Here is a 22,764-nt window from a genome sequence, read left to right as displayed (position 1 = left end):
ATGTTCATGTCATGTTACTCAAATTTTCTATGAGATGAGCCGGCGACAACAACTAAATGTTCCCCGCCTGACCCAGCTCTCTCGAAAGTTAACTGCTAACCGTCCTGATGAATGACTGTTTGGAACAGAGGTCCATATGTAGAATTTCTACAATAATGTTTTTGGTAAATCTTGTCTGGTCTGATCATGGGTCTTTCCTTTCCTGGATTCGCCTTCATTTAACCAGGGGGCATTTTGAATTTTGTTTTGGCAAAAACAAGGGCAGACACTGACACTGTAACTGAAGAAATTGGGATAATTATTGCCATCATGTGCCATAACACAGCCCAAAAAACACATTCTGTCAAAGCTTTTGTCCATTATTTGGACTTGGAGGATCTTGTTAAAGTGGGGACGTAACAGTGTACTGAATATAACAATATTGAAGTAAAAATATCTACTGCTATATTACATGATTATTTTATTTTATTTTACTTCATTTTGTTTTATTAAAGGATTATTACTGGCTGCTGCATTGTTTTTGTTTTGCAGTTTTGCAATTCATACCAAATGCTAGCATAATCTTAGGTCATAGCTGGCCACTTTTGTTTAATTTTATTAAAGCATGAAAGTGGAAGTAGTATAAGCTAAAAGGAAAAAAAGTTTTCTACAAATTAAAAACAAAACATTTTGTCAAGTTGTCATTTTTCTTTGTTTTTACTATTGCAGTAAAAATTGTATCATGGACTTTTTATCATGGTATTATTGCGCTGTGACTTTCTGGCATTGATACATCCTTCCATAGTAGTATGTGTAATACAGTTGTCCAAAAAAAAAAAAAAAAGAGCTTCACATACCTTCTCTGGCACAACACTTTTCCCGTCCCAGGCGTAACCCCTCTTGGTGAAGTAGTTTACTGTGGCAAACTCAATGAGGGCCGAGAAGACGAAGGCGTAGCAGACAGCGATGAACCAGTCCATAGCCGTGGCGTAGGCCACTTTAGGGAGAGAGTTCCTGGCGCTGATACTGAGCGTGGTCATGGTCAGGACAGTGGTCACTCCTGCAGGGGGACACACGCACAAAAAGCATCTGTGAAATCCGGTCAAATCACACATAATTCCGTTGCTGTCATTACTCATTTGTGTACTATAAATGCATGAAAAGAAAATATGCTTAGTATGTTGGCATTATAAATTATATCAAGTATGAAACACTGTAAAATAAGTAGCTGTAAACAACCACCATCATTGTTTTCTTAAACCTGAAATTTCCAGAGGAAAAGTATTGTTGCATTAATGTGAATTTACTGTCATAGTTTGTTTACAAATATAATCTACAAATGAATACATAAGGACTAAAATGGAACAATCTTAACGTACCATCATATAAGGACATTGCAGGACAAGGCTTTTTTCTTTCATAAATCAAATAAGCAAGCAGTTTTTTTCACATTAATCTATGAGAGCAGCTGATACAGTCTTGCAGCTTGTGCTTTTAATAGACTCAGAGAGGTAGAGATTTCCACAGATGCAGCTGGAAGATGCAGTTGGCTGCTGCTGACTAATAGCAGGGAAATCAGGCTTTCTCTCTCTAAATGTGACCTGCACACCAATGCAGAAACAGTTACAATAAAATTAACAACGGAAATGCATAAATTAATACAGCTGAAGCATGTTTTTCATATTAAGAAATGCACGTCAGCCTCGGAAAACCAAAGCGCTAAACATCAGCTACCGAACACCGAGATGAGACACTGTACGGCAAGGGAGAGGAACTGGGTCAGAGCATATCTAACGATGATGCGGTGCTCATCACAGAACAGGCGACTGCAGATGTTTACACACCAAATAACATCAGCCCAAGCAGCAAACATCCACCGATTCAGCCCGGGTGACAGTGAAGGGGGCTAAAGAACAGCTGGCTCACACAGGAATTATAAAATATGCAGAGAGGACCTTCCCACATGTGACGAGAGATGTTTATGTAAAAACACACAAGTAAATGACACCTCAACAGCTACCTCTTTATCTCTTTCATCCTTAAAAGATCCACGGAAATATCCATCCACTACCAAGAAATGATCATCTTACAGGTGAAGATCTAGTGTGTAAGAGTTGGTGGGATCTATTGATAGAATATAGCAGAAATATTCACAAATATTTTTTGTTTTTTGTATAATCACCTGAAAATAAGAACCAATGTGATTTGTGACCTTAGAATGATCTGGTTATATCTACAGAGGGCGAGGGTCCTCTTCCACGGTGGCTGCCATTTTGCACCGCCAGGCTTCTATATTTGCCCAGGACAGACAAACCAAACATTGGCTGTAGACAGGGGCTTAGGCATTTTTCACAAGGGGGCAGCTACCATAGTTTTTCCTCCATGCTTGGCAAGGGGGTTTATTTTTGGCATCATATGGAAAAGTTCCATAATAACCTTTGAGCTTAAAGTAACTGACCATTTCTATGTCCCTCCCCTTTTTGTTATGTGCTCCAATAACAGTTGAGCAAGCTTAGGACCTTGGTCAACCTTCTCCTTTCCTGCGAAAGTGACAAATATTTACATCTTAATTTAGCTGTTAGCAAAAGGACTAACAACTGAGGTAGATTAGGTAGCTAATTTTAACAAATGTTAGCAAAATTCTAGCTAACTAACTAGTAAATGATTGATGTAGATTAGTTTAGTTAATTTAAGATTTGAATATATGTTGCTGTTCCAGGTCCCCCAGCAACATCTTTTAACCATCTTCAAAACATTTTTGAAAAAAGTTTTCTTTTCAGCAAAGATGAGCTTTGCATGCAGCATATTCAAAAAGCTTCTGCTCCTCCTCTTGGCTCTGTTTTCAGGCTTTGGAAAATGGGACATTACGGCCAATCACAGGTCGTTAAGATGGTTGATTGTTGAGTCTCCCAAAACGCACGCATTTGACGATCTGGGAATGAGACTCAACAATCAACTCTCCAGAATCAAATACTGCATCTTTAATTCTGAGCAAACGTCTGATACGCCAACTATGCAATCTGTTATTGACTTTTAATGACTACAGAAAATTAAAAAAAAAACTTTCTGACAGTCTGAAGAATTAAAGTTTATTAAATTTAGATTTTGTATTGTATTACATTATTTTGTACAGTGTTCCTGTTAATGTATCCACCACCTCCGAGCTCCAAAAGCAGCCGGTATTTAGTTTTTACATGTCCTACAATGTTACTGGTTCCCTTCAGAATTATGAATTCTCCCTCTTCTTCCTCCTCGGCTCTGATGAAGTGCTAAGTGATGAATCACAGATTCCTCATCTTCCCACTCTCTTTTCACATGCTTTTGGCATTGCTGACTTGGTGCTGTGACATGAAGCATAAAGGATGATTATTATGTTCTCATTAGTCAGAGCCAAATAAATGATTGGTCACTGGCCATAACTGAACAAGACACCTCTGATAGATTTACTGGATCTGCATAGTAGGTGCACAAGGTGTGTGGTCGCACATTTCTTCGTTTCATTATGGCTCCAACGAGAATAACAAATAACTAGGTCAAAGTTATTTATTCTGATGTGGTTTATTGTTGAGATTTCTGAGCTTTTCATTTGATGTCCTTCAATCAAATGTCCTTCATAGATAATTTATGTAATTAGATTAAAAAGGACACACAGGAATAATCAAGAGTAACACCTGCCTCATCATCACACATGGTATAATTGCACTTGGCATTAACACAACTTGAACAAAAAGAAAAATAAATGGTAGCTTCACGTGAAACTGACATTCAATTCTAATTTGATGCACAGACACGACTCAGGAGCCCACATAAGTTATGACAAACGATGCAGAAAGAGAAACATGAAGAGTAAAGGTGCCCACGATTAAACATACTCAGATGTGAAGCCATTTTTATGCTACAGTAAGTGTATTAATAGTTGTGTGATGTCATAAAATCCAAACATGACCATGCTCTGCACTGCACCTGCTGCTAAGTAGGGCATTGAATGGTTTGTGTTGATATATTGTTGTGGGGATGCATGGCAGCAGGAGATATGAAAATATTAAGTGATGCTTAGTCATGTATTCACACCAGATTTTCCCACCCCTCCATCTCAGCTCAGAATTATCTTTATACACAGCTAATTTTGCGTCAGGTAAATAACTTTTGGGGGGGGGGATACATGCTGCATTTTAGGAACATGTGATGTAAATTAATAATAAAATAAAATACAAACAAAAACTAAATAAGGTACTGGACTGATTGCTAATGAAGAAAATATTTGCTCAGGCCAAATAGAGTGCTGCAGGGATGATGTATTTTGTAGGCCCTGGTTACCTGCACAAAATCCAGTGGAATTTGTCCATTGAATTTTGAATTAGTGCAGAAATCAGCTCTGTGGTGAGCAAAAGTTGCCTGTTTTGTTCAGCAAGATAATCACAAACACCACTTCTATATTTTTTGCAATCTAAATGTAACACCAGAAGCAAAAAAAAGCTAACATTAGGCTGTAAGCAAACGCCACCGTGGTGGCATGACTTCAACATCACCATCACAAAGTAATGTTCAGTTTGATGATGTTTGATGTCCCCAACCTTTAACCAACCTCATATATAGCCACTTTACTGCGGCTGCTTTTTTAAAGAGACAAACAAGATTTGAGCTTTTTTGAGTGGAGTGTTATTCTGGTATTTTATGTCGTAAAACAAAATGTGAGAATAGGCTTGGGCAGTGTTATGACAGTATTTATGTAAAACTAGCAACCCTATTCCCACAGCTGGAAAACAGCACACACTCAGGAGCTTTGCTTTATCTTGAGAAGCTGCAGCCTTTATTCACTGACAAACTCAAACCTACACTGTACATTTACTGCCAGACCGACAACCACACTGCTCACCTTATTATTTTTGATAGTACTGAAAATCTTAATACGTTGACATACCCTGATACTTGTGTTAACCAGAAACCTTATTTCGACAACTTACCAAAAACATGTTCAAAGAACACACTGACTTCGAGACAAGGGAACTGGAAAAGATAAAATGCAAACTTTCTGGGTTTTAAGAATAATAAATGCGGCACTCTATTAAGCATGGATAAGGTGGTAATGGTTATGTTAAGGCTACTATAAACACTTGGTTAGGGAAGAACAGTAGTGTTGGTTATAATGAATAAAAAGTGAATGCCTAGAGAATGAGATGAGGTGTAAACATGCAAATGTAAGTTGCAGAATCAACACATGTAGCACATAACACAAAGATGTAATTTGACTGGAAGCACTGGCTTGTTGTCACATTTTAAATCAGTTTGGGGTTGAGAACAGAATTCTGAGATTTCCAGTGGACTGTAACTCTAACATCAAGGTGTCACTGCTTATGAGGCCAGTGCCAGAATTTTCTCCATTGGAGAACAGCCAGTGCGAAGGGATTTTGCCAGCAGTCATGTGAACTTATGGCCTCAGCAGGTGCTGGAGCACAAAAGCACAGCACCTCACATCCATTGCTCCTAGGAGTGAAGGAAGATGAGCAAGTGTTCAAAGGGATATCTATTATAGGGAACAACTAGATAACCCGTATACACGCGTGGGTGGAGAGTGAAGACCTATATGCATATTTAGAGGTGCGTGGGGTACAGTGTAGTACAAAGGGATGGAGGCAGGTAAGGGAAGGTGGATGGACATATGTGGTGTCAATCTGTCAGGTATTTTGTTTGCCAGTAAATCGGTTAATTTTGTGGGGGCGGATGAAGGCAGCACCACTGGGTATTACACAAGTCCTCACAAAAGCGCCCCGATGCTTGGAATCATATATACTTTACTGTGTTTGACAAGCTCTGTTGTCATGGAAACAAGTCTTCCAACTCCTCCAACGTCTTAATACCACAAGAGAAAAAGAAAAAAAAAAAGAAAAGAGAAAAACATTTGGTATTAAATTTGGAAAGATGCATGAATTTGACTATCATTATGTGCTGGCTTGTTTCTTGCATGTATGTGATTGTGCTAACAAGAGGGACAAACAGGTACGTGTTTTCCCACCTCCAGGAAGAACACTTGCCCTTTGTGTCTGTTTAGTGATAGGCCTACTTAGGAATAATTTAGAACACTAGTAAGTTGATTCATTAGAACATGGCTCCAGAGCTGGTTTTAAATGACTCCGTTTGACATGTTGTAACTAATAGACTTGAGGCTTTGAAGGCTGTTAATGAACAAAGTCACTGATCTGGAAAGTTCTAACTGGATTAATAATGGTGTAACTCAATTCTTGAGAGTTCCTTCCACTCAATTTAGCTCAGTGTGCACAAGCACTGACACTTGATTTATATGATACACATCTTCTAACAAGATTTTTTGCATCTGTTTGCAAACTCACTTTAAAATAGGCTACACACACACACACATATGGGGTGATAGGGAAAAAAAATGTCAAGATACAGAGAAAGATGGTGCAAAAAAAGCAAATTTGGGGAAACTAAATTAGAGATTTAAGGTGATGAATGACAAGGTGAGGCAGACTGTTTCAAGGTGGGAAGGCTATCACTGCTGCCTCAGGCAAGAAAAAGTTTGATATGAGAACACACGGGCAAACAGTCTAAATGTGCATTTTTGGAGAATGTGGGGCAGATAATGTCCACTTGGTTAATAGGTTTCTGACACAGCAAGGTAAAGCTTATAGAATTTTGATTTACTGTCTATCAGGGTAATCAGTCTGATAGACTCTTAGCGCTCGACTGCCTGTAAGAGGACGCAGATTAGAAAATAAATTGCTGCAGGCATGGCTAAAAATAAATGAATATGCTCTTTGAGCTCAACTTTGTTTGTCCCTTAAGGTCAAACAGTTTTTCAGAATAAGGTGCAAAGTCATTGTTTATTATTATTATTATTATTGATCTCTCTGACAATTTGTTGTTCCCTCAGTTGGTTCCAACTTTAGCGCTTGATTGACAGCCCTTGAATGACAGGCTTCAGCTAATCTGACCAATCTCAAGCCAGTGAGTAAAATATACTGCTCAGCCATTGGATCGCAGCCAAGCCACAGATCTCAAATCTCTGCGGGGGAGAGTGAGCCTTCAGGAAAATGGCGTTGCTCGTGTGCTCTGTCTCTCTCTGCTCGTATGCTCTCTGGTTCCAGGCAGAAATGTGCCTCTGACAACGTTTTGACTGAGTAGGCAACCAATCAAACATGACAATCAAAATGTGGGACGAGGTCAAAAGTACATTGTGAAGTAGGAAAGCCAGCTCACTCAAAGAATGCACAGTGCTTTATGTGTGACTTGAACGTCGTATCCAGCCAGGGTGCTAAAGACTGCGATGCAATAAAGTTGATGTTAATGAACTGTTTTACAAACCTTTTACTGGTAGCAAAGACTACTTCTGAACAAGGGCAGGGCAGGCAAGGAGACTGCATTGGGATTGGGATCCACACAGGAATGGGCAGTTTAAAGGACCAGTGTGTAGGATTTAGTGACATTTAGCAGTTAGCTTGCAAAACGCCTCGCCTCACCCTCTCCATCCGAGTGTGTAGAGGAGTGGCTGCAAAATTGGCCCTGTCTGGAGCCACTGTTTGGTTTGACTGTTCTGGATTACTGTGGAAACAGTGCAGGACACCATGGTGGCCTCCATAGTAGAGGACCTGAGCCCTCTGTATATTAGAGCCGTACCAAACGTTTTTTGTTATATTGGAAGATTCTACTGAGGTTTTTGAACGAAGCTTTAAATGTATGTCATCATATTTTATTAAATCATTGTCCTAGAAAAATCCTTGAGCAGAATCCCTATAAATAAAGTGATTTATTGGATTAAATGAATTACTATAGTCTTTCTTTTATGTCATTTTTCTTGGACTACCCTTTACGTGTAGCAAGTGGAAGAGCAAAACATCATTTTTGAAAAGCTAAATGCCAACAAATATGGATTGAAGCAGAATGCTGTGTTTACTAAAAACATATCGTGAATCTTGGAAATAATTACCTCTATCTTTTTTCAATAAATTTGACTTTGACAGTGTTTAAATATTGATTTAGATTTAGAATATGAATGTTGTGAATGAAGCTTCAAACTATTTGGTTTATCCCTACAGTGTATATAAACAGGTCATTCTATAAGGTAACAAAAACACAACAAAGTGTTATTTTCAGGTGATTATGCACACTGGACCTTTACAGGTTGCTGTGTGTGTGGGACAGTTGTGGGAGGATGAGAAGGATGGATTCAACAAATTAAGTTGAAAAGAAGAAAAGCAAAAGCATGAAAAGCAAAGCAAGGCAAATCTGACATATAGAGGAGTGCAACATAATTTTGCTATGCTATGACTGTCAGGTATGCAATGCAGCTGGAGACGTCAGAAAATCAGTGAAAGTATAGTGGAGGAATGGTCAGAGTGTTTGCAGGTGTGGGCAGGAGTGGAATAAACATTAGGGGGCTGGGCAGTAATGGTCAGAAATCCAGTGGGAATGGGATTAAGATAACAGTCCCGTCACAGGGCTCTAAAACTTGTCACACTTTTGCAAAGTTGCAAATGCTGTTTTATGCTTAACCACATACAAAGGCTTTCATAGACTGGTAAAACACGTTTCTCTCCTGCATCACCCACAGCTCTGGTGTTTGGATACTGCAAAAGCACTGCACAGAAGTCACAGGGAGGACATGAGGGTGATATACAGTATCAACTTTGCAGTTACACCCTGTATAAACATTTTATATTGGCATTTACCAGTTCATGGATGTTTCCTCATTATGTTAAAACGAAAAGTCTGGATTTGACAAAAAAAAAAAAAAAAAGTGATGAATGTACTTGTATATAAATGTATTTTTAGAAGACAGGGTTGCCTGCATGCATATCACCATTCGGCAGTTTTAGTGAGGATGTGGGAGGATGCCTGCCTGATTCATTGATCCTTTATCTGACTGAGGTTTGTGCAAATTAGTACGACCCCAACCATGGCTCTGAAATATCCCTAGTTTAGTATTGGTAAATCCATGGTGTTGTCCATGGTGCTGAAGTAGCAGATGGATTTGTAACTATGCGTTTTTCTCTCAGTTCCGCCCTTCTGTTTCATCTTGGATCTATAATATTCTCTAACTATTAATGAATAAAAGTATTATAGTATTGAACAAAATGCACCAAGTGACTTAACAGAGCAATATATAACAATTATGCATCCACAAATGAGTCCAAAGTTTGATAATGACAAGCGATGATGAGTCCTACACTACACACTACACCTACACTGTAATCTGATCAGCTGTTTTTAACTCGGTTGTCTGTCAATGCAAAGCTAAACCTGTTATCCAAAAAAAAGCTCAGTTTAGAGTTTGAGTTGCCTGCCTTCTGTCAGCCAGACTCCATTAAAATATTGCTCAATTTAACAGTTTAAAACATCTATTCCTTCTTTTACTTTAATCTAATTAATTAATGTGAAATGGGCAAACCATGACATAGGTTATGGACTGGAATAGAAATTTCAAAGGACATTGCAGCTATAATATTGCTGTCAGAGAAGTGAGTATTTCCTTAATCTCTGATGACATATTGTGGTGGTTTGGTGATTTATTAAAGCAAACATATTACAGATTTCTCCTTTAAAAGAACCAATCAACCAGTCTTCTCATCACTAGGGTGCTCATATTGGTCCGTTAAAATGTAACAAATCTTCTACTGCATATCTCAAATTATTTCGGTCACACTTCAGTGATTTTTCACTTAAAGCAACATGTAGATGATCGGAGGGATCTTATACTAATAAATTAGTGAGGGTAGCACTGCTGTGGCGCTTGTAAAGACTGATGAATGAGCATGATTGTTGTGTAGAGAGTTGTCAAACATCTTCCTATATTCCCCCAACCGGTCCCAGGAGTGAGGCTGTCTTTGTTGTGTGTCTATCAGCATCTCCACTGTGCTGCAGTTACTCAGTTATTCATGCCTTATCAATAACTGAATCCTCAGGGGGGCCTGACTCACAAACACATTACCTTCAGCATCACCACGTCACCTCCCATTTACATAAATGAAGAAATAAATTGACATGTTGATTGGCAGGTGAGTTAAATGACTGTGCCAGCACCACAGCTGTGGGAACTGTGCCGCGCACACACACACACACACACACACACACACACACACACACACACACACACACACACACACACACACACACACATTACATAGCAGAACTGCCTACAATGTTATCAGCTAGTAATCATGAATTTATGATCTCCCGCTGGCGCACAACCAGCATGTGCACATATAGCGAGCAAACACGTGCTTTGACACATAAACATGCTCACTTGTGTACATACACAACCAAACTCCAACACACACCCGCGCACAAGGAGTTATTTCTTAATGAGCAGATACATTAAACAGCATCATGGGAAAACCAATAAATACCCAGCCAATCGCTCCTAAAGAGGAGCGAAGGAAGCAAGCTAATCTGCTGTCCCTGACAGCTTGGATACAGAGACAGAGACGGGGAGAAAGCACCATATCAGCACCATCAGTGGCTGCTTCCTTTTGGTTTTCATTTGGACTGCAAATAAATAAATTGCCGACAGTTTTTCCACCACACCGAACTGGCTATAAACTAATCAGCCTCTTAATCGGCACAATGATAAATAAGATAACTCTACCCACTGCTGTGTTTTTAAATTGCCTATTCATCTACAGGGCAGGCTTTAGGAAAAAGATTTAGTGCCGAGGCTGTGCTTCATCGACACAATGTAATTTAAACAGTGTTGCCAGTGCTGCATTTGTTCATGTTAATGGGGTTTCTGTGTCAGCTTTGGACATCTGTGTCGGAAACATAAACCTGATCACATCTGTAGTAATAACAGAACATGTACAGTATTACTGTAGTTGTTTGTTTACTCTTGGCATCGGTGCATCATTTGATGCATTGTGATTCTGCCCTGAAATGAAAACACGGAGAAACCAAGCTGTGAAAAGGTGTCTGCGGGACGATGACTAAAGTGCATTAAATTTAATATTGAAAACACCATACTTTTCTTCTATTTTTTTTGTTTTTGTACTCCTAGAGACTTTTCAGAAAGGGATTAGATTACATGATCACATGGTTTTGTTAAAAACTCTATTCCAATTGGTCACTGACAGCATTCTGAGGTCGATCTTAGACTCTGGAGGAGCAAAATAAATAAATAATCACTTTTAAATCAATAAAATCGTTTTAAGTTACCTTTCACATCTACTTCCTGCATCACCTTGCCAGGGTTAATTTGACAATAATGACCTGCTCACTGTACATTATCTTACTTACTTACTTGGTGGCTCCATGTACTGTGTACGTATTGGTTAGAATAACTAAAGTTTGAATAGGCGTACGGCAGCTATTCACACCCAACCCCCTTTATTTGAGCTGTAAAATACACCTGGGTTCTTGTGTCTGCCATGCTGTGCTATACACACCTGGGTGTGAACTGGCTATTCCATCCTGGGTGCAAATAACTATATTGGTATTTCTAACCCAGGTGCAAATAGCATCTGTCTTAAAACATGTCTTCAGACATATGAGTCTTTTTATGTCAATGTTCCTTACAGCTTTAATCAGGCCGTTCATCCATGCACACCATTATAGAAAGAGTGATAATGCTTTATGGAGAACACCGGAGAAATGAAAAGTCTTGATACGGTGTGAAGGAAGATGAGTGTTTTCTGTTCTCTCAAAGGCTGCATCTGTGATGGATTTTAAAAGTTATTTTGCCTTTTGAAGATTTAATTAATGACCACCGTGGGTACGAGTGATCCTTCTTCTTCTGCTCACAGTGAATCCCCTGAATATAAATTCTCATTAATTTCATCATTTATTAGACAATTCTGCTGCCTACTTAATAATATCCAACTGTGCACAAGCAGGGAATGACAAGGCATTAAGTTGGGACTCTAATTTAATTCCTATCTGCCCACATGTTGTATGTGAAACATTTTGCCGAACATCCATTTATTCATCCATGTCGTTGGCATTAATGAAAAGCAAAAATATTTGAAGGCAGAGCTGGTCTGATTGTCATTTTGCTTGTGTGTATTATTAAACCATTTTTTTCTTTGTGCATGAGAGGTAATAATTACGTGACACATTAATTACAGCACTCTTAATAAGGCGGAGCTGTGTGTGCATTTAATATCTCTCCATTTAATTTTGTTCTATGTTAGCATTGCATTAATGTGCATTCAGTTTAGACTTTTGCTGTGATGGAAATGTTACCAGGAAATTATTTTTATGTATAATTAATTTGCAACAGCGAATTTTTTTTTTTTTTGTGGGGGGCTTTTACGCCTTTAACTGTACATGACAGCTGAATATAGGACAGGAAAGGGAAAGAAAGAGTGGAGTATGGGGGGTCAAACCTACAGCCACTGCAGAGGACTCACAGCCTCCATACATGGGGCAAACACTCTACCAACTGGGCTACCAGGCCAACAGGAAATATGTTTTTAGGGAAACACAATGCCATCCTGCACTTTGTGTTGTCCCTACAGAGTAAGAACAATTTCTAACAATATACAAATGCAGTTTCGAGGAGACGTTTGCTTGGGTACTTATTTAGACACAAAATTGCAATAAAGTACATAATGAGGTGCATTTCTGTAAGGGACCTCAAACTATGCTACAGCAAGTGTTATTTGTGTTCATCAGGGTTCTGAAACTGTTCCTGTCAAGCCCTCATCCCACTTGTTTCAAAACTCTGACATCTGTCTGCAGCACATCATACTCACTGAATGCTTAAGAAAAACATTTACAAGCTCAGCTCTAAAAATAGTCTGTATACAGCGATATAAAGTCGCGACAAGATATATCAAACCATAAGTGCTCTGATACATCTCCCCCTGTACAGAGCAAACATCACAAGCTAGGGCTGCCTCCTTCATAGCTGAAGGGAGCATTTGTCCAGTGAGGCATTCGTTTTGTTTCCTTTGTCAGTCAGTGTACATTACAGTTAAAGGATAAAACAGAGAAAAGCTACAAATGCACAAGAATAACATTTTTGTGAGGAATCGAGGGGAATCATAAATATATTTTTATATTAGCTGGTGCAATTATTTTTAAAAAATCCTTGCGACAACATGTGCTGATGAGAGAGCGTGAAATGAGTGGTTGGTAAACAAGACTCAGCACTTTTCAGTTGCATCATTATATGCAGAGCAATGCAACAGTGCGACAGACTGTAAACTTTACAAGTCATACTGCTAAATCACCACCAACTACAAAACTAACTGTGATGGAAGAGGAGAAGAGTGACAGAAATGGAGCGCAGGAGACACGCCGTCAGCCGCTTCACCAGAGCGCACAGGGTCTGACAACATTATGGAAAGGATTACTACAGTGACATAACTATTTTTGATGAGTAAGACATATTTTGTTTAACCAGAAACAGCTGTTTCATTCAGAATCATTTTGCAAAACATCAGTATCATCATCAGCCTCGTTCAAACTTGACAGAAACAAAACAAAACTCGCCAAAACTGTATTGGTTCAACTTTTTATTTTTCCAACAGTGACTAACTTGGGTCTTGCTGAAATAAATCCTTAATTCACAGCGTGAAGGAGCATGCAGCATGCAAGGCAGGTGCACTGCACTGCTGCAGCCTGGGGAGAGATGCTCCACTGATTTTATTACTGAACTACAGGGGGAGGCACACTTTTACATAAACCTCTGTCTAACATGAACATACAGCAACATATCACCAGGTATCTTCTTATTTAGGCTGCATTTTGCATATGAATCACTATAATGAAGATATACTGTACATAAGAGCTTGTCTTTGAGGACAGCACAGTGTACTCTTTCATCCTAATAGCACCAGACACATGTACTATAGTTTGATTCAACACATAAATCCTTGACTTAGATGATAGCCAAAGGATTAAGATGGCAATGAAAGATCCTGATTGTCTGCTATGTCTTTTTAATGATTCATTTAGAGTGATATTGACATTGTAACCTCTTTGAAGAACAGGCTCATTCATCTGATGTCTTATATGATGCATATTAATCACACGAGTGACCTACCTAGCATACGCGACGCTGTGCCGCTCTGCGTCTTCATGAAAGCATGTACATGTGTTTGTCCAACTATGTGTGTGCGCGTGTGCTGCATGCATGTAATCTCATGGAGCAGAACCAGCAGTGATAGCATGAGGGACACACACATGCCCTAGATAGTTGTTTGAATCTAATCTAGGCCATCCTCATTTCCCCTTGACACGTGACAAGCACCGCAGGTAGCTAGCTGTGGCGCACACTCGCATACGCACTTGAAGACACCAAAACATCACAGAAGAGTTAAAAAAAAAAAAAAAACCTGCTGGAGACTGCAGAGCTGCAGAGTCTGGTGCATGTATAATGTTTGCGAGAAAGCTCTTTAAGTGGCGGGCCAGAGGAGACACTGACATCCATGAGAAGAAGGGAGAGCGAGAGGAAGAGTAAGAAAAAGAAGAAGAAAGAGTACAGGGCGAGGTAACTCAAGGACATTCTGCCTGCTGCTGCTGTGCTTTGCTGCTACAGAGCATGCTGCAGACTAGCAAGAGCTTTCCTTTTGGGCGGTATTATGTAAGACCTTAGTGTGACAGACAGACAGATACACACAGATACACACACATACACAGACGCATACAAACACTCACATACACATGCCCAGACACATGCACAAAACACAGAGGCCAATCTCTGTGCACACACACACACGCACAGATGAACACTTACATCACACACTGGCTGGCACAAACACACACACACACACACACACTTGTGGACACATATTCAGAGCACGTAAATCTAAATTCACACTGAGCCTTGTGCTTGAAATTCTACTGCAGCCAGCCACAACTGATTAAAGCTCTTGTTCACCTCATTGGTGCAGAGACAGAAAAGAGTGGAAGAGAATGAGATTTGGACTGAATATGCAATTGTTCAATCAGTCTTTTCAACATTTAATATCCTTTAGCTGAGGGAAAGTTTGACAGTTTGGCAAACACGCTTATTAGCTTTCTTGCTGAGAATTAGATGTGAAGATTGATACCATTCTGTCATCACTGTGGTTGCCAGGCAACCAGCACAGACACAGGAAGTCACTACTCCTGGCCACTGTTCAGCAAGAAATTGTCACAGTGTCGTGCCGTCCTTTTCTTTGTGTCCTTTCATGAATTAGTGAGCTTTAGAAGTGATGATATTTTTTAACTTTGGGCAGCACCAGGCTAGCTTTTGTCTCCTGCTAGGCTAGCTTTTTTCCAGTTCCAGCTCTCATTCAATCAACGAAAGCAAAAACACACATTTCCCAAAACCATGCCTTTGGTTTGCAAGCCCTCTGAAACATTTACTGCAATATACTACTCGGCTACTGCGTCAAACTTTGGTCAAGCATCTGCCAGGATAGGAATGACAACTTGTGGTTGCATAGCAGCTAGTGGCACCTTGCAAGTGTCGAAGGAATTACTTTTTGTCATCAGTGCTAGTGCTTTTAGCCAAAGTAATCAAAGCAGAAGCCACCGACTAAGGAGTTTAATGTGAAAGGGAGATGGAAGAGCCACCACAGAAAAAAAATGCGAATGGCTGAGGAGAAAAAGAGTTTTCAGGAAAAAGGGATCAATTCTTATTTCTTTGAACATCAGGGCAGGTGAAGTGATCCACCCTAATCTGCAAACAGGTGAATTCTGTGCTCAAGAAATCTGAACCCCTGTTTAAGAGAATCTGTCTCCATTGATGTTACGTGGAGCCAACACACCGTTTGCTTTATTTTGATTTTTTTTCAGTCAGTCAACACGCTCTAGCACCATGAGGCAACTGGTCGAGGACACCATCGCTTTTTTTTCAATTAAGATGTGCTATACACGCTGTAGAAAATACTGACAGCAAAAACATTTTTTTTTTCAGTCTTGGTGCAAAGAAATAAAGCTGCACTGCAGAGCCATTGACAGCTGCATATGTATCAGCCATGTGTCTCACAGTTGCTTCTATTTAGACCAAAGCCAAGTCTCAGATGTATTTCATTTTAAAATTCAACCAGATGGTGTTACAGTCATTTATCTCAGGATCAAAGATCAAAATACACTCATCATTCCTTCTTCTTCTTTTTTTCTTTTACAAAGAGGAAAGTAAATTATGCAATAAGTAGTGAATTTAGACTGAAACAGCTTTCAAATAATGCCATGTATAGAATATGTGATAGATGCTGAATACGTTCCTGCACAGTGCTATACCACCTCACTGCAGGAAGATTTAAATTAACCCATAAAATTCAGATATTAACACCAGCTTTAATGTATTTCATCCCAATATGTTTGTATAATTTAGTTTACAGCTCAAAAACACATTTAAGTAAGCAATACTTGTTTAAGATTCCTTTGACACTTAAATTCACCATCTAATATCATGTTGTGACATGATATAAAGTAAGAGGCTGTGTTACTGTCTTTAATTTTACTATATTCTTAAGCAACCAGTTGTTTAAATACCTTGCTCATTGCCCTATAGTTTTTTTGAATGAGTGCTTAATGCCCTGTCATCATATCTCCCACACTGATTTTCCAACAACAGATTTGAAACCTTCTGGTGACGGGCTCATTTCTCTACCCACAGATGTTTAGAAGAGAGAGGAGCAGACAACTCACCAAAGACAGTCCTGGCAGGGACGGATTCTCTGTTGAGCCAGAAAGACACTTGGGACAGGATAACTGTCATGATGCAGGGTAGATATGTCTGGATCACGAAGTAACCAATTTTCCTCTTCAGGTGGAAGTGGGTTGTCATCACAACATACTCTCCTGTGGTCAGCAGACAAAAGACATGAAAGTCAGAAAGAATGCACAGCCAAACTTTGTACTTTAGCTCTAAAATATATATTTAGAAGATCTATTGTACCTGTCCTTATAGTCTAAACTGTTTTTTTTCTAAATGGTTTGTTGTGTTTTGGCCTTCAGTTTTATTGTAGTTGAGATTTATTGGAACAGTTATGGGCGTCATTTGTCAGCAAACTCAATACCCAGGCATGATCCATTTCATCAGTGCATTCAGGCCCAGTTGCAGAGAGAAAACGAGAGTCACAGCAGCAGCACTGGGGTTTAATCTGGTTAGAACAATATGTTGATTTTGAGGTTTTCCACAGACATAAATAACTGGAACAACTGTAATAGAATGCAGTTATATATCAACATAGCTTATTCACTCTGCACTTGGTAGATACAGCCATTTGGGAGCTTGTTGCTAATAAAGCAAAGCATGGCTTGGGGGATAAGGCTGTCTTAAGCATTACTTTCTGCCTGCAGCTAGCGTCGCTGCAAACAGGTCACCCATTTTATGCTGTCACTAATTTTTGCCAGTATCAATTGAGAGAGGAGGTGGTGGAAAAAAAACTGCAATGGCCAGTAGGGAAATTATGAATCTGGGACATGGCCTGTCAAACGTAAAGCGACAAACTGATGCCAGTGAAGATGCTGATGAACTGATGCAAAATTTACAGTTTAAGACCATTAAGTTTGTTCAGTGATGAATTATGAACATTTGTTTTTTTAGTGACCAAAGAGAAGGTAAATGTAAGTGTATCTAGTGACCTATAATCTTTCTCAGCAACTTTGACTGGGTAATGAAGATTTCCCTTTAAACATTTATTCATCTGTTGCTTTTATTTAGACACTTTGTCAAGCTTTCCATTCTCACACTGCAGATATGCAGTTTACAGTGATAACTGTGGCTGAATTCACATCAAAACAGGCACTAGTTTTTGATTCCACAGAGAAGAAAACAAAAGCAGCTTCTCATTTCTAGCTGACAACCGTGGATTTTGTCAACTAAAATTATGATTTTTTTGTTATCAGATTTAATAAGTGTATGTTTGCTAGCTAGCCAGCCTGAGATGTCGATCTCCAGGTGACTTTTTGATATTTCCATCTGACACGTTTTTAAAAATGAGAACCCTGTAAAAGTGTCTTAATGCTAAAAGACTGAGGCTACATCCTAGCAAACAGTGGTCATACGGTAAAATACAGCAAATATGTATATGTTAGATGACAGAAATATACTCGTTAATGTAAAGAAAGGACGTTGAGATGTTTAATCAGTCAGACTGCGATCACCTCAGGGTTTGAGCTAGGATAAGAGCTAAGCTAACCTGGCTTGAACATAGGACACTGAACCAGAGTGAGATGTGGAGGTGGCCCACTTCAATTCTGCACTAGCCCACGTCCTTCTACCAACAAATCCCAATTTAATTCCGGTGAATTACCTATGAGTTTGGCAATTGCAGTGGTATGTAACGCTAGTCGGGCTGGAAGTAATGCTACCATAAGTAGTAAGCTAGCTGGACATGCTAACCTTTGCATCTGGCATTAGAGCAGACGAAGACAAAGTTTAAAGGTGTGCTATGTAAGATACTAGCATTCAAAAATGACAATTGCTGTCCAAATAGTGAGTTGGAGCCATGTGTGATGTATTAAGTCAGGTGAATCACTATTTACTGTTATGTATTCCACTCAGCCTGCAGGCTGCAAAGCACCATGAGTTCAACATTATGCTTGAACAATAACAAACGAAAACAAGTCCTACACTGTAGGTTGATCAGCTGTTTATAACTGCCAGTTGTCTGTAATCCTGAAAAGGCCACTGCTCGGAAAATACTCTGGAGTTGGAGTTCAGTCACTGCCTGCCATTATGAACATCTACTCTGACTTCCTACGAGTCATAAACATACACGTAGTCATTCAGTGAACATCAGGCATCAATTTTAACTCTAACAAAAGTGAAATGGGCAGTGTGTGGAATCTTACAGGCCAAAACAAGAACAGATGTTTTGGACCTGAACAGAAATTTCAAAGGAGAACATGCCATCTGTGGTGTTGCTGCTGGAGAAGCCATTATTTCAACTTATGATGTTTCCCTAATCTCTGATGACATATAATGGTCTTTTTATGATTTAGTACAGTGCCTCACACAGTGTTAGTCTGAGTAGTAGTCTTCTTACAGCCCCTTCTTACACCTACCTGTGCTGGACTGGACCACACCAGAATCCACACTCTGACCCATCAGATCGTACTGGTTTAATCTGGATCCGTCCTCAGCCACTACCACGGACTGTGCTGCCCCTCTGGTCCACACATACACCACCTCTAGTCGAGTGTAGGCATCTGGCAAGGGCAAATGGAGTGAAAAGTTATAAATTATTTTGCTAGTGGTTGTTGGTTGTCACGTGTTGCCTGCAGTGTTTTTTTTTTTTATGGAGCTGTTAGGGATGCCAGGTGGAAAAAACACACAACTTTGAAACAAGTTCTCCCACTGAAACCCTGTAGTTTTGTCTTACCTCGTCTTGTCTTCTCTCATCTTGTCTATTCTGCTCTCATCTCAATTCTGCCTGTCTTGTCTCGTTTGCTATTTAAGCACATTATCCTTTTCTGTCACCTTGTTAGAGCGTCTGTTAACCTTATCTCCATTTTTTTTTATCTAATCCTTTTGCTCATCCTGCCTCATATTTTGTTTTACATTTTAACCATTTCATCGAGGGACGTGATGTCGTGTCACATCGTGTCATCCCTCGACTTATAAGAAAGCAAACAAACAACATCCCAACAGGACAACATGACCTTAAAACAGCCAAGTCAGTCTTTCCTTCCCTCCGGCCACCCAACCTGTCAAAGCTGCAGTGTGGCTCGACCACTGCAGAGGAGAGGATGGCTCGACTGCAGACTGCAGCATAAGGAAGAGAGCTCATCACTGAAATATTTAGGGAGTGAGTTCAATTTAAAGGGGGTTGAGGCTGGGTCCTTTCACTCACGCTGTGCAGCTGTCTGAAGGATAGCACAGAGACAGTGTGTTTTACTTTTGCGATGTTTTTGCTTGCTCCCCCACCGCCTATGCTCATCTTCCCCTTTAGTTTTTCACTCATTCTCTATTCTTGTCGCCAACCTCCATCATTCTATCTCTTGTTATGTCTTCTCAAGGATGATGCAGGGTAGGGGTAGCTGTCAGCGGTGAGCAGCTGGTGTGATGCTCTGGAAATATTACAGAGAGTGCTGCCTTGGATAAACACAGGTCTGCGCGCTGCATGCCTGCCAGGGTCTTGCAGGGTCTTGCAGGGCCTGGCAGGGTTGAACGGGGGGGACCAGAGGGGCCTTGGCAGACAGTTCCTCTGGGAGAACAGCTGTTACCACACTGTCATCCCTTATCAGGGGCTGGTGCCGGGGTCGCGCTTCCAGTTGGAAGAGGTAGTGACAGCATGTCAAAGAGGCATGTGTGTGTGTCTGTTGGGTGTGCTCATGTGCATTTCTGTGCATGTAGGTAAGGTTTTGTGTGCGAGTACAGAGGCCACTTACAGCTGCCAAACTTCAGTGGACAAGCGTGAGCATCCATAGGGAAGTCTTCCAGGTGCATGGGGCATTCTGCTCTTACTGTAAGCCTAGAGAGATTTAGACAGACATGGATGGTGAATTAGAAAAGGACCGAGAAAAATCAGGAAAAACACAGCATGTGGAAAGGCCAGGAAAAAAGAAAGCAGTGCTGGTGGAGGGGTAACGAAGAAGAGCGGAAGAATTAAAGTGATAGTTCCAATTATTTGAAGTCAGATGCATGAGGTATTTATCATTTGGGTATAAGGTACCATAGATGACGGTTGGCAAGCCCCCAGTTTGGACAAACTTAAGCAGGAAAGCTATGCAATGTACTGCTCTGGACAGGGTCGGCAGCTAAATGTATTTTAGGCACTTGAAAAAGGTTCACTGCCTTATTTTGCTGTCAACCAGTCTTTTCTAATGGGACACCCCCATTTTATAAGCCAAATACCGCTCTCCCCAAACCAACAAAAGAGGCAAAATCTGTCGTTTTACCTTGCAGAACACGAGAGGTGCCACTGCCTCAAATTTTTTGTTTGTTTGTGTTATTGTGTGACTTCGGTGTTTTAAAAGGTTGGTTCAGATTCACCGATGTCGCACAATAACACAAACAAACTGACAGACAGAGGTTCACCATCATTTGTATTCTGTGGAGTAAAATGACTGATTTCACCATAGTCTAAATATAGTGTACCATTAAGCTTATATAGATTTAGAGGTGGATCTTTAAGTGGCTTAAACACCCTTTGTTGCTGACCCTTTCCACAGAAGATCATTCCTCAGCTTCTGTGCAGATGCCCCTCTCTGCTTCTCCTAATTGACTATCAATTAGTACCTCAAGCATCCCCACGTCAAATAATGTGAACTGTCCCTTTAAGGCACAAGAATTACATTTCAGTACAGTGAGGCATCAGAAACATGTGGTGTATTATGTTTTTTTTTTTCATTCTCTCAGCACCAAACACTGTCAAACCGCAGATACTTTTCCCAAACCAACAGAAAACGCTCCGGTTCCCTGAGCTGTGGGTTTCTATTTCCTGACAGCTTGGTGAAAAACAGCATGTCAGGCCACCCGTGACACACTAATCTCCCATCCATCCCTCATCTCGCTCATCTGTGACAGCAATATGGGCTCCGCCTCTACATCCTCCCCCCACTAGTAAACATGCTAAAACAAATGTTTTACGATGCTTGCCTTAGACATCTCACATTAGCATCACTCTGTGGTGTGCATCAAGGTTGGTACCGTCTTTAAGGCTTCTATTTACCTCCTTTCCTGCTGAAGGCTACTGACGTGCCACGCATGGGTCTAAACTCAGCTCAGCTGGTCATATACCTTATCTTCCTGCTCGCAACTGTCAGGTAGCATCCCCAGAGTGATCAGTCATGACAGGATAAAACTATTTTATTTTTCCTGGTGAACACTACAATGTACAAAATGACAAATTGCACACAGAGCTTATAAATGGCTGACTATATTCTCTGAAGAACAATAAATAAATAAATATATAGAGATAAAAATAGACATTTAGTAGCATAGTGAATCATTGTTGTGTAAAAAGAACTATATATGTATAAAGTGTAAAGTGGAGTATTGTGTGTAAACACAGTTGAACACAGTAGAAATAATACACCACTTAGTTTCATTAAATATCCTAAAAGATAAAGCTGGTAATTTCCAATTTTATTCCTACTGACTAGAAATTCCATGACCACAAATCTAGAGCTAAACCAACAATAAACTGATCTTACTAGTATACTTACTAGACTAAATATTGTCTGAGTACTAGACTAAATATTGTCTGAGTACTAGACCCATTTTCATTTCCAATATGTCAAAAGCAGCAGCTTGGCCCCAACAATTAACAATCAAATCTTTCTAGTGCATTCATGAACAGCTCTGACAAATCCCACTGATTCTACCTTTAAATTAAATCAGTATTTCATTTTTTAATTATCATGGTTATTGTCAATACCAGTATAACACGACACCCATAAGGCAAATACAAGACTTTCACCCAGGAGACCAGGCTTGTGTGAAACCATGAGTCAACGATGACTCCTGTTTTGACTGTACATAACTTACAGAACCCAAACCATGATCCTTTCCTAAACCTACCCAACCTATACAAGTTTTTGTGCCTTTAGTTTGAAAGTGTGTGTTGCGTATTTTTTATTTCTGACTTGACCATGGAGCCCTGTGCATGCAAAACTATACGGCTACCTACATTGTCATAGTTTTAAGTGTAAAGCGTAGCTAAACACCTGATAAAACATATTCCTCTGTGCCACAGATCATTGTCCACATACTATTAAAGCACATCAATAAACCACGCCACTGGACTGGGTGACATGCTCCATTACCACGAACATGGTAACTTCCATTTATCATGAGTCAATCTGATCTGGTGCTGTAAACACTTACTAGCATGCTACAGATAGTGTAGGAGAGTCAGAAAGTATTGAGAGATGGGTAATTAACTG

At 39.9% G+C, this 22,764-nt stretch overlaps 1 protein-coding gene across 3 annotated transcripts in view; it reads right to left on the bottom strand.

Moving 5' to 3' along the window:
- gabra1 (gamma-aminobutyric acid type A receptor subunit alpha1) overlaps window positions 1-22,764 on the bottom strand; it is a 41,263-nt gene that overhangs the window by 4,672 nt on the left and 13,827 nt on the right. For all 3 annotated transcript variants that reach the window (XM_084729849.1, XM_084729847.1, XM_084729848.1), the window contains exons 6-9: window positions 20,266-20,348; window positions 18,940-19,083; window positions 16,576-16,728; window positions 837-1,039 (exon numbers count right to left, since the gene is read on the bottom strand). In XM_084729849.1, the coding sequence (XP_084585975.1) occupies window positions 837-1,039; window positions 16,576-16,728; window positions 18,940-19,083; window positions 20,266-20,348 (583 nt within the window). The remainder of the gene's footprint in view (window positions 1-836; window positions 1,040-16,575; window positions 16,729-18,939; window positions 19,084-20,265; window positions 20,349-22,764) is intronic.

The sequence above is a fragment of the Lutjanus erythropterus genome, chromosome 11 (assembly GCF_056507025.1).
Source record: "Lutjanus erythropterus isolate fLutEry1 chromosome 11, fLutEry1.hap2, whole genome shotgun sequence".
Lineage (NCBI taxonomy): Eukaryota > Metazoa > Chordata > Actinopteri > Lutjaniformes > Lutjanidae > Lutjanus > Lutjanus erythropterus.
The sequence above is the reverse complement of the archived record's forward strand: the minus strand, read 5'-3'. Positions and strand labels throughout refer to the sequence as shown.